We start from the raw sequence: 12327 nt of genomic DNA on the forward strand, positions 1-12327 counted from the left end.
AAGGTGGGGCTTGAATTTACCACCCAGAGATTAAGAATCAGATGCTTCTTGGACTGAACTAGTCAGGCACCCCAAGATGTCATAAAAGTATCAAACCTGAAACATTTGCTCAAGAAAACCAGGTCTGACCACACCAGCCCTAACAAAATGCAATTACTCCGTATTCACCCTTCAAAATTTTTTCCCTTTAGAGGAGTTTCATTCAAATATTGGTTTAAAATAGAAAATAAATGACGGGAAAACACTTAAGAAGACAAGAGCTGGACCGTTTTTGAAAACACGAAAGAACTCTAAGGAACAAAAAGAAGGACCACCCATTAGTTTCTTACTAATGATGACATTGTTCATTGATGACAACGCTCATTAACCGAAAAGAACTTAGGAAAGTACTGAGTAGTCCAGATTCTTTGCTCACAGATAAGGAACCAAGACTCCTAACTTCTCCTGAGCCACAAGGAGAGTGAGAGGCTGAATCCTTCCAGACTTAACCGCTCATCAGGGCCTGCCAATCTTTCACGGATTCCAACTGAACAGTGTCCACGTGAATGAATGCAAATCAACGTTGTGGGCAGTGAGAGAGGTAGAGACCCCTGCCTGGTTCCCAAGGAGTCCAGATAAACTTGAGCGCAGTTGTTTCCTGACTATTACAAACGCAGTAACCGTATCTCTTCTGGGTATACACAGTGCCTCGGAGTTTCCAAAGAGCTTTTCACAGTATCAGAGGGCAGCACACGAAAACATTCAGAATGCAGGCTGGTATCCGTGACATTGACTCCCCGCCTCCTAACCGAAGCTGCAGACGGCTGTTCCCACACAGTCCCCTCCGACCCCTCTGCGCACAACTGCCTGACTGCTTATTTACGCCGCAGTAGCGCGGTTTGAGGAATACGCGCAGGCAGGTCCAGAGAACCTCAAAACCGCAGGCCGAACCCCAGCGGAAACGGCTGGGGCAAACAGCCCTGGCTTGGGGCGGACCGACCCTCCCCCAGACCATCAGCACTACAGGGTTTCAGGAGGCGCGACGCACCGCTCCGCAGCGCCGCCGACCCCGCGGTCGGGAAGCCTCCCGGGAGGGCGGGAGCCACCGCCTCCAGCGCAGCCGAAGGAGGCGGGCCCGCCGCCGCCGCCCGCACCGCCCGGCCCCTCCGGGCGGCTGGCCCGGCCCCCGGGGAAGCCCCCTTCGCCCCACCCCGGGCCAGGGCCCGCCCCCAGCTTCCCAGGCCTCCTTCCTGTGGGAAGTACGGCTCCTTTCGCGTCCCCCACCCTCTCGGCTCCGCCTGGCAGCCGCTCCGCCGGCGAGCGCAGGTTGGCCCGGCGAGGGGCGTCTGGGACCCCCAAACTCGCTCGTGCACGCAGAGGCCCGCCTCTGCCAGCGGGCCTGGCCTGGGCAACAGGCCGCCGCCCGCCCCCTCGCCACGGGCGAGGTCCTACCTCGCCACCAGTAAGTCTTGGACAAGTCGTGCCAGGTCTGATGCCGGGTGTGGTGAGTGCCGCCGGGGCCCAGGTGCGCCGCCTCGATGAGCCCCCGGCGCCGCTCCGGCTGCAGCACCACCTCCAGCTCCGCGAAGGTCTTGCGGTGCCGCTGCCGCCGCTGGTAGTACAAAGTCCCACCGCGCACCACGTAGCAGGCAGCTGCCTTGCGGATTTTACGCTTGACATTGCCCTCGGTGCCCGGCGCATACGGCTCACGCTCGTTTGTCAGGTAGCGAAGAATGGCCCGGTAGCTTTCCTCGCTTGACATCGCTGACGGCGGCTCCCTGAGGGCGCCTGTCAGTGGTGGGGGAGGAAGACGGGGCACTAGCTCCGGGCGGATGCAACAGCGGCGGTGGCACTGTAGGGAGGAACGGCTGTATCAGTGGTGAGTGCTCTTCGACGGCGCCCGCAGCGCGAAGGGAGAACGGACGAATTGGTAACCAGGGGGAACTGCACTTCTCCAGCGCGCGGGATCCGCAGGCGACTGACAAAATGGCTGCTGCACCACCGGAAGTGACGTGATCAAGGGCAGTGGGTGCGGGGACTGAGTCCTGATTGGAGCGCACTGGCTTTCTGGCTTGAAGAAGCCGACCGAGTGACGTGAGGACTGCGGGCGGACATTTTGGAAGCGGGTAGGCCCTTCCTGGGAGACTAAAGTCGCTTCGAGCAGACATCTTAAGTCCTGGCAGTTTCCCCTTTTATTTTTCCCCTCTTTCCCATGCTCTGAGCACGTGTAGGAGTTGGTGGGCTGTTGTTATCTTGTCCGAGGTACTCCGAGATATAGACGAGTCTGTTTTTGCCCCGCCTACCTTCTGAGATCCCCGGACAACAGGAAAGCATCAGATTTTGAGGCTTTTATTGAAATGTAAGCCTATGGACGCCAAGACCAAAGACAGCCCATTCACATGTAAAGGAGTTATCAGTTAACGTTTAAAATCCAAGTCCCTTAATGATAGGACTTCCTGTAATTTCTAAACTTAAACTGTTGGCTCCAAATCACGCATGGAATAGTCGGGATTTTTCTGGAATAATCGTACATAGGGACAGTTTTCTATATAGGAAGATAACAATGTTGGCAAAGAGTGGGGAGGCGTAGCTAGCACTCTTCCAGCTTCATTCGCACATATTTTTACATAAATTTAGGGGGAAATTCTCAGTTTTATACCTAGTACTTACTGAATGCACAAAAGGCTGAGGCGACTTGAATTGCATTTTCCAGTGTGCATTGTGAGTCCTGTTTCACACTTTTAGCGGGTAGCCCAGAGTGATGGCCGCTGTCACCCTCCATGTGTTTAATCTGCAGCTCAGACAAGACCACAGATCTATGACATCCTGCTTGACACGGGGCAGGTACTGACAGTGCTTTATTGGCGCCTGAGAACTCCTGGCCAACCCGTCCTCCTCAGGTTGGAGTCTGCAGTCCTTGGGTGAGGCTCTTTTGTGGAGAGAGGTTAGGGGCAGACAACAGGTGAATGCACTGGGCTCAAAATACAGGATGGCACCCAGTCTCTTTAGTACTTGTGGGCGGGGGGTTGCAGGAATTAGCAGATGGCTTAGATACTTGAGGAGCATCCTTGAGTGACTCAGGCTGTAGATAAGTAAGCTCCAAGTCACACAGAACGACCAGATATGGAATTTATTTAGGGTCACTCAATCCATAGAGACAGCGCTGTAAGGAAGAATTAGAAGGTGGAGATGCGCCCCTACCCTCCTTGGGGTGGGGCATCCAAAGCGGATATTCAAATCAGTGCTTCGAAAACTGTGTGCTGCGTCAGCCCCATCACTTTTCAGCTGTGAAATCGACCCCCTTTAAATTTAAAACATATTTAAATAAAAATTTTTAACAAATCGTGTAAGTGAATAGAAAAAACTTAAATCCCCTTACACCCAATTCAGGTTTTGCCAAACAAAACCAAACCTGTAAAAGCATTGTGAATCCCACCATACTTGGATTCGCCTCTGTGCCTTTGCGCCAATATGAAGAAAAAGATTTTTACAGGTGGTCTAATTGGTCTAAAAGCTAAACTTGCCATACTCCCAGCAGTTATTCAGTGTTTATTTCTAGCTCCTCAGCAGGCTACCCAGTAATCAAAGGTAATCAGAATTGGCAGTTTCATTGTATTAGATGTGAAGCAGTTCTTTAAAAAGAACTTTGTGTCCAAACTTTAGAACTCTGTAACTCTAAATTCAAGTTGGGTATTTTGATTGGCTAAGCTTTCCTTGTTAATAGCTAAATAATGATTTATTTTTCCCTGTAATTTCATAAAGAAAACACTACCACAATAAAAACAATCTTCTCCCCAAGCAAAAGCTTACGTTTCTAAACCAGAGCCAGTGTATCTTGCACATTTTTTTAGGATTGATTTTACACATATTTTTAGTATTCAAGTCCCCCAAAAGGATATTTATTCCCAGCACCTAGTACAATGCTTGAATTTAATATCACCTACACAGAACAATCATTTAGTTCCATCGCCTTGGATAGAATGTGTGTGTGGAGAGGGGGGGATGTGATTTTTACCTTTACCTAAGTATTGTGTGTGAAACCAGGTTTCTCAAATGAGGATGAGGCTTATTCATTGTATATAGTCCTAACTTGGCAGCATGGGACACAAGATGATCTACCTTATATGAAGTGGAAGCATCTTTTTTTTAAGACTTTCTATTTATTTTAGAGACACAGAGTGCATGCAAACAGCAAACAGGGAGAGGCAGAAGCAGACTCCCTGCTAAGTAGGGAGCCCAACGCAGGGCTTAGTCCCTTGAACTGCAGGCACCCCAGAGCAAGCCTACTTTTTTCTTTTTTAAAGATTTGTCAGAGGACAAGGAGAGGGAGAAGTAGGCTATCTGCTGAGGAGCAAGGAGACCTATGTGGGACTCCATCCTAGAACCCTGGGATCACAACAAACCAAAGGCAGACACTGAACCAAATGAGCCACCCAGGCATCCCAGCGCAGGCCTATTTTTTTTTTTTCCAAGATTTTACAGAGATCACAAGTAGGCAGAAAGGCAGAGAGGAAGGGAAGCAGGCCCCCTGCTGAGCAGACACACAGAGTGCCTGATGCAGGGCTCAATCCCAGGTGAAGACCGAGGCTTTAACCCATTGAGCCAGAGGCACCCCCACAGGCCTATTCTTAACTCAAATTTACTCTTCTTTATCACATTTTACACACAAGTATTTCTTAAACATCAGGTTACCATTTTTCTTTTTGCATTTTTTAAAATTTTATTTATTTATTTGACAGAGATCACAAGTAGGCAGAGCAGCAGGCAGAGAGAGAGGGAAACAGGCCCCCTGCTGAGCAGAGAGCCCGATGTGGGGCTAGATCCCAGGACTCTGGGATCATGACCTGAGCCGAAGGCAGAGGCTTAACCCACTGAGCCACCCAGGCGCCCCTTCTTTTTGCATTTTTAACTATGGTTCTAATTCCCAGCTCAACAAACGATCTTGGAAAGTTGTTAAGGTTATTCTACTCACATGCTAATGAAATTGTACTCTTTCTTCATTTAAGCTTATTTTCTGGAATCAAGAGATTAATAGTACAGTTGAAGTTTTAACCACTTCTACCTCAGCTATCAACTAATGGTAAGAGATGAAATACCAGTGAACAAAAGGCAAGCCCAATACAAAAGTGTCTACCATGGAAAGGGGTACTCAATAAGAAAATAATCAAAAAGATTAGTTCGGCTATTTAAATGTAGGCCCAATACATGCCCTTTTCAGAGTAAAAAAAAACCCACAATATAGTTATAGTCAGATGTTTATTTAAAAATCTGATCCACCAACTCAGCGTTTTCCACCAACTCGGGGTGCAGAAACCTTCACAGGCTTCACGATCTTTTGCTTAGGTGCTGCCTTCGTGGGAGCCTGTAAAAAAGATAACATGTTATGTGGCATTATTCCATGCAACTTTTTTTTTTTAAAATATTTTACTTATTTATTTATTTAACAGAGAGGGAGAGAGATCACAAGCAGGGGGGGGGGCGGGGGAAGCAGGTTCCCTGCTGAGCAGAAAGCCGGATGGGGTGCTCAATTCCAGGACCCTGGGATCATGACCCGAGCCTAAGGCATAGCCTCACCCACTTAGCCACCCAGGTGCCCTCCATGCAACTTTTTAAAATCACCTTTCTCATGTCCAGATTCTCTATGTATTCTAGATTTCCCTTATTTAACTACATTCCCAATATTCTTAAAAGTCACCCTCCTCCTTCAAGCAGTGAGTCTCAATTATATGGTTTTGCTTACTTGTGGAGCATAAGGAGTAACAGAGGACATGGGGAGACAGAGAGAACTGAGGTGGGGGAAACTGGAGGGGGAAATGAACCATGAGACACTGTGGACTCTGAGAAACAAACTGAGGGTTTTGGAGGGGAGGTGGGTGGGGGGGGGTTTTGGGGGAGCCTGGTGGTTGGGTATTATGGAGGGCACATATTGCATGGAGCACTGGCTGTATGCATAAACAATGAATTCTAAACACTGAATTAAAAAAAAAAGTCACCCTCCTGAGAAGTCAAATGTCCACTTCTACGTATGTAAACAGGGGAAAAAAAAAGAGATCATCACAGACTGGAGGGAATAAGTGAGGAGATATGTGTGTGGGACCCTGAACTGTGTCCTCAGAACAGAAAAAGGACATTCTTAGTCACCTGAGACCAATGGCTGTGAAAATTTTACTATGGTTATCTAAATTGATAACATGGAGAAAAGCTGGGCCAACCCTGTACTGTTACTGAAAACTTTAAAAACAAAAGCCACCTTTATTTTCCCCTTCCCTAATTTTTGTCTGGAAAAGGACCTCTGAAATCTTCCACCCCAGTTATGGGGGTGCCTGGGTGACTCAGTGGGTTAAAGCCTCTGCCTTTGGCTCAGGTCATGATCCCAGGGTCTTGGGATCGAGCCCCACATCTGGCTCTCTGTTCCACAGGGAACCTGCTTCCTCCTCTCTCTCTCTGCCTACTTGTGATCTCTGTTAAATAAATAAATAAAAATATTAAAAAAAGAAAAAAAGAAACAGGTTATAAACATCGTTTTCACTGAAGCCCTGTGCTGAATTCCTTAAAAACTTGAAGCTTTTAGGGGAGCCTGGGTGGCTCAGTGGGTTAAAGCCTCTGCCTTCGGCTCAGGTCATGATCCCAGGGTCCTGGGATTGAGCCCCGCATCGGGCTCTTTGCTCAGCAGGGAGCCTGCTTCCTCCCCTCTCTCTCTGCCTGCCTCTCTGTCTACTTGTAATCTCTGTCTGTCAAATAAAATAAATTAAAAAAAAAAATCTTAAAAAAAAAAAAACTTGAAGCTTTTATTAATCAGAATTTGAATTAAAAATAAATTTTCTTGTTACTTATTACTTATTTTTTAAAGTAATCTCTATACCAACATAGGGCTTGAGTTCACGATCCCAAGGTCAAGGGTCACATGCTACATGTGAGCTAGCCAGGGCCACTCCTGTTACTTTAAGAAATCCAAGACAATCTCATAATTACCTTAGCAGCAGCCATTGCTGTCTTTTTAGATGCTTGCTTAGCCTTTTTTGCTTCCTTGGCAGCCCTGTGGAGTTAAAAATAACTTAAGGTAATGTGTTTTACTCCCTAGGAGTAGAGTTTATTAGTAAGGGGCTAGAGTGTTTTGGGAAGGAATTATCATATTCCTTCCCCATCTGCAATTATTTGTAGGATAAATCTCAAGAGTTTGTCAATAAATGTCATTAACCACCAAGTCACCTTAACAGAGATTAGCAATTGTGCAGTAGCTTTAATTGCATAAAAAATTTCAACAAGTCATTAAGTATATACTATATTATAAACTTCTGCATTATTAAACTTTGATATTTATGACTGGCAATCTCTATATAGATGCAAGTATCAAAACACAAAATAACATAAATTAAGATTCATATGTCTACAAATCTGAACATAACCTTAATCCATCCCAACAGCTGAAATCCTCGTAATGAAGGCTTCCTCACCTGATGGCCTGTTCTCGTTGTGCCTTCCTAACTTCAGGTTTCTGATTCCTCTTGGCCATTATGTCAGCAAGAGATGCACCAGTGATGGCCCTCTGGAATTTGACTGCACGGCGGGTTCTTTTCTTTTGAATTTCTTCCTACAAAACAAAAAAAAAATGGAGTGTACTTATGAACCTTGCTTCATGAACATGGGGGAAACAAAATCTTAAGATTTGTATTTATCTTAGTGAGCTTAAGCTACTACAACAAAATACCATACTGAGAACCTGATAAACAACTTTTTTTTTTCTTTTTTTTAAAGGTAAGAACACTATTTCCATTCCTGAGGGCAAGCATCCTAAAGGTCTGCCCTCTTAGTATCATCACTCTGGGAGTTAGATTTCACCGTATGAATTTAAAGGGTATACATTCAGAGCATAGCAACAAAAATAATTCATGCAATCATTTGAAAATAAATATATAAAGAATATATATAAAAGGGGCGCCTGGGTGGCTCAGTGGGTTAAGCTGCTGCTTTCTGCTCAGGTCATGATCTCAGGATCCTAGGATCAAGTCCCGCATCAGGAAATCTCTGCTCAGCAGGGAGCCTGCTTCCTTCCCTCTCTTTGCCTACCTGTGATCTCTCTCTGTCAAATAAATAAATAAAATCTTAAAAAAAAAAAAAAGAAGAAGAAGAAGAAAAAGAATATATATAAAATACTACAACAGGCAGATAAACTTTCCAATTATAATTAGTTAAATAATCTCTGACAAATCCTGGCCATTTTTTACTACGTTAAAAAGACAAAAGTAAAACTCTGATGAAGTTAACTGGATGGTACTTCAAAAGTTTTTTTTTCTTTTTCTTCAAGATTTATTTATTTAGGAGAAAGAGGGGGGAGCATGTGTGTGCGAGTGAAGAGGGGCAGAAGGGGAGGGATAGGGTGCTTGGGTGGTTCAGTGGGTTAAGCCGCTGCCTTCGGCTCAGGTCATGATCTCAGGGTCCTGGGATCGAGTCCTGCATAGGGCTCTCTGCTCTGAGGAAGCCTGCTTCCCTCTCTCTCTCTGCCTGCCTCTTTGTCTACTTGTGATCTCTGTCAAATAAACAAATAAAAATCTTGAAAAAAAAAAAAAAAGAAGGGGAGGGATAAAGAATCCCAAGCAGAGTCTGCACTTGGAGCCCAGTCGGGCTCAATTCCACAACCATGAGACCATGACCGAAGCAGGAAGCAGGAGTCAAGACAATTTACCAACTGAGTCACTCAGGTGAGCCACTTCAAAAGTGATTCCAGTAAGACTGTTTATGGTAAACAATTTATTTCCGGAAAAAGAAAAAGAAACTATCAAACCTCAACTCACCTATTTTATTTTTACCCGAAGGACTGTCACTAGAAGAAAATCAACTGGAAAATGACTTATTACAAGAAACCTACCAAGTATGGGATGTCCAGGAATCAAGACAGTAAAATTCCAACTTTTGCAAATAAGATATGTAACATTAACCATCTTAAAGCATTTGTAGGTGTGTAACTCAGCAGCTTTAAGTACATTCACAATGTTGTGTGTAACTACCACCACTGTCCATTTCTGTAACTTTATCATTCCGAACTCTACATCCATTAAATAGCCCTCCACCATTCCTCCCTTCCTCTGCCCGACCTCTGGTAACCTCTACTTTGTCTTTATGAATTTGCCACTGTGGATACCCCATAAAGGTGGAATCATGTTACTTGTTCTTCTGTATCTGGCTTATTTCATTTAGCACAATGTCTTAAAGGTTAATCCATACTGGCTAGTTACCAGCTTTTTAAGGCCGAGTAATACTCCATCATATGTATGTAACATTTTGTTATCCATTCACCTGCTTATGGGCCATTTCCATCTTTTGGCTATTGTGAGTAACAGTGCTATGAACATTGGCATAGAAATGATCTGTATTAAGTTCCCGCTTAACAGTTTTCTTGGGTATATTTCTAGAAGTGGGGTTGCTGGATATAGTTCCATTTAACTTTTTGAGAAACTGAAATTATCTGCACAGTGCTTGTACCATCTCACATTCAGCAATGCACAAAAGTTCTATTTTTCCCACATCCTCAGCAACACTGGTAATCCCCCCACCCCTTTACTGGATAAGGACTGTCCTAATGGATGTGTCAAATCTATTTTTAAGTTAGAAATGTTTTCTTCCTCTGAACTCCCACAATATCTGTGCTTTCACCCAGGAGGTGTTCACTAAAATATCCCGAGCCTCCTGAATACTAACCCCACTGCCGTGGCGGTTTTTTTTCCTCAAAAATCTCCAACAAGCTAAAGAGCACTTCAAAATACATTCAGTCTTGAGAACAAACTAATATGCTACAAGATTCCACTGAAGTCCATTAGGACTAATCCTACAAACATATTCAAAACCGAGTTGCCATACTATTTAATTTCTACCCACTGGAACCCCTTAATTACCTCCACGGTGCCTTATAACTCAAGTGTGCATAAATGACATTTATCGGACTCTGGCAAGGGGATGCTTTCAAATTTCAATCCAACATTCCTGTGAGCCTGTGATGTATAAGGAGACTTTTTATCACTCGTGCTTTACAGCGTTAAGGGCGCTTTCCCAGAATGTCTCATTTACGACAATTTCACAGAGCAGCAACTGATGCTTAGTTTAAACTTCAGAGCCCCCAAGATCGAACTGCACTGTACTTACCGATTGTCCCTTTTTGTGCTTTCTTCTGTAGAGGACAGTCCAGTTTATCTGTCGAGGATTCCTCTTGGAAAGGAATGCGGACTCGCATTTTGCGTTAAGAAACTGGAAAACCTGTAGAAAAGGAGTTCAAAGAAGTCACCTCCTCAGGTGAAGGCAACGCAGGAGGCTGAGCTTGGAACTCTCAATACTCTAGTTCTGTCCCCTCATTTGTCCCACAGAGACCAACAGGCCTGGGTCACACAACCTGGGGTGGCACCGCGAAGGCTCTGGGGTTTGTCCTGTCTTACAGGGAAAGCGGGAAACCGAAGCTCACACCGCAGGAGAGGGCGGGGTATCAAATTCCAGGAGGCACCTAGCTCCCGTGCCTACCGGCATTAAGAGGATGTGGTCCCCCTAAAATAGCCACATACTTCGGTTGCCCACTTCCCGGACATCTGAGTTACCCAAACTCCATTTCCGACCTCACCCTAGATCAAACCTCAAGAATGGCTCACTTAAGAGGCTTCTGATCCTAACAACCACTGCCCACACGGTCCCGGAAACAAGCCTTTCAGGGACCGAGAACGACGCGGTAAATGAACACGCTCAGACCGAATTAGACCGGTCTCTCCTCTTAAGAGCACAAGCTGCGTTTGAGCGACGTGGCCTTTCACCTTCCCGTCGGTCCTGGCGTAGCGCCTGCCATGTCCGGGGTAAATCTTGTACCCACTGAAACTGCACAGCTCGACCCTGTAACAAAAAGCGAAAGCCCATTAGGGAGAGTGTCTACGGCAAGGAGAAGCGAAACCCAGAACGCGGGAGAGGAGCTATGCCCGAGGATGGAAGCGGATTGGGGTCCCAAGCTCTTGCTCACTTCATAGCTGCAGCAGCCACGAAGAAGGAAAGATGGTGAAAAGAAAGAGAGGATCATGGGAAGAAGCCTTATAAGGCAGTAGGGCAATCTCCTCCCCCAAGTCCCTTCGCTAACCCCGGCGCTCAGTGATGACGTCTATCACCGCCGCCTCTTTCCTCTGGAAGCCGTGCCTGTTCTCGGAGCGAGAGGAAGGTAGACGGTCACTTAGGCTGGTGGTGGTTTTCTGAGTCATTCTGTCTCCCACGGCCAAGTGTCCTAGAGCTATCGTCCTGCAGCACGGAATGTGAACTCCATAGTTTAGTGATCTGCAGACAATACCCACAGGTAAACTTAAAGTCACATTTTGCCTTCCATGTTGGCCCATTTCCACAACCAACACAATTAAATTTTATCGTTTCACTTTTGGAAAATAGTAATGACATCTGAACTGTCTCCCACGCCTTGCTAATCGAATTGTACATGACGGCGCCTTGCATTAATTATGATTAGCATTCATTGAATTCTCTTTCTGTGCCAGGAATTATGCCAAATAATTTTCATTAGTTTATTCAGGTTACAAAACCCCTATTAAGTAACCGCTGAAGCACTGCAAAATGACAGCTGCCTGTCTGGGAAAAGGTAGATTTCAACTTCTGCGAACTGCAGTCCAGGGACTGGTGGATGGTTGCACAGGGAAGGGCAAAGCTTTTGTCTGGAGACCTGGAAAAGGGAGCTCTGGCCAAGCCCACAGGGAGGGCCAGTGCTTCTATTGCTTGAGCCCTTAAGTGACGCTAGAAACAAGCGTGTTGGGAAGTGGCAAGAGACAATTCTTGAATTGTGTGTTGGGAGTATTTGACTAGGAAACCAAATATAAGGATTGACTGATGCTGCCTATATAAGCTGCTTACTCTAAAAAGGTAGTTAAAAAGGTTTGAAAAGTCCAATAACGTGGCCGACTGATATTAAGAAAGCTGTAGAGTTATGTTGGACCAGTCTCAAGAATAAGTTAATGGCCACCTGGCTGGTTCAGTCAGTGGAGCGTGTGACTCTTGATCTTGGGATTGTGAGTTTGATCTCCACCTTGGGTGAAAAATAAAATTTAAAAAATGAATTAATAGAGATCAGCATGGAATTGAAAAGAGAAGAGGAGGAATTTGACAGTCTGACCAGCTCTGACCAGCTTTTCAGAATACCTAGTATACTTGGAAGACATTCTCCAAATAGACTGTAGGCAGATGGATGCCTCAGGCTTCCATGGCTTGATGAACTTAGTCACCTGACATTCATATAGTTCTCTTGGTTTTAAATCACCGCTGATTAATGTTTGATCACTAAAGAAAAAGAAAGAGAGAGAGAAGAAAACCACCTGGCTTCTACAA

At 45.5% G+C, this 12327-nt stretch overlaps 2 protein-coding genes across 3 annotated transcripts in view; both read right to left on the minus strand.

Annotated features, from left to right (window-relative positions):
- ZBTB11 (zinc finger and BTB domain containing 11) overlaps positions 1-1968 on the minus strand; it is a 31074-nt gene extending 29106 nt beyond the window's left edge. Inside the window, exon 1 of the mRNA XM_004771976.3 lies at positions 1432-1968. Coding sequence (XP_004772033.1) covers positions 1432-1741 — 310 coding nt within the window. The 5' untranslated portion in view covers positions 1742-1968. The remainder of the gene's footprint in view (positions 1-1431) is intronic.
- Positions 1969-5218: 3250 nt separating this feature from the next.
- On the minus strand, positions 5219-11100 carry RPL24 (ribosomal protein L24). Of its 2 annotated transcripts, none has more exons than XM_004771977.3 (6): positions 10970-11100; positions 10770-10845; positions 10117-10227; positions 7434-7570; positions 6952-7015; positions 5219-5341 (listed from the first exon to the last, which is right to left on the minus strand). In XM_004771977.3, the coding sequence occupies exons 1-6, from the start codon at positions 10972-10974 to the stop codon at positions 5261-5263; spliced, it is 474 nt and encodes a 157-aa protein (XP_004772034.1). In that variant the 5' UTR covers positions 10975-11100; the 3' UTR covers positions 5219-5260. The 2 variants fall into 2 exon arrangements, with proteins under 2 accessions (XP_004772034.1, XP_044944212.1); XM_045088277.1 differs by having other exon boundaries at positions 10708-10845; positions 10970-11094.
- Between the last annotated feature and the right edge of the window lie 1227 nt (positions 11101-12327).

The sequence above is a fragment of the Mustela putorius genome, unplaced genomic scaffold (assembly GCF_011764305.1).
Source record: "Mustela putorius furo isolate JIRA1106 unplaced genomic scaffold, ASM1176430v1.1 tig00003834_pilon_pilon_pilon, whole genome shotgun sequence".
Taxonomy (NCBI): domain Eukaryota; kingdom Metazoa; phylum Chordata; class Mammalia; order Carnivora; family Mustelidae; genus Mustela; species Mustela putorius.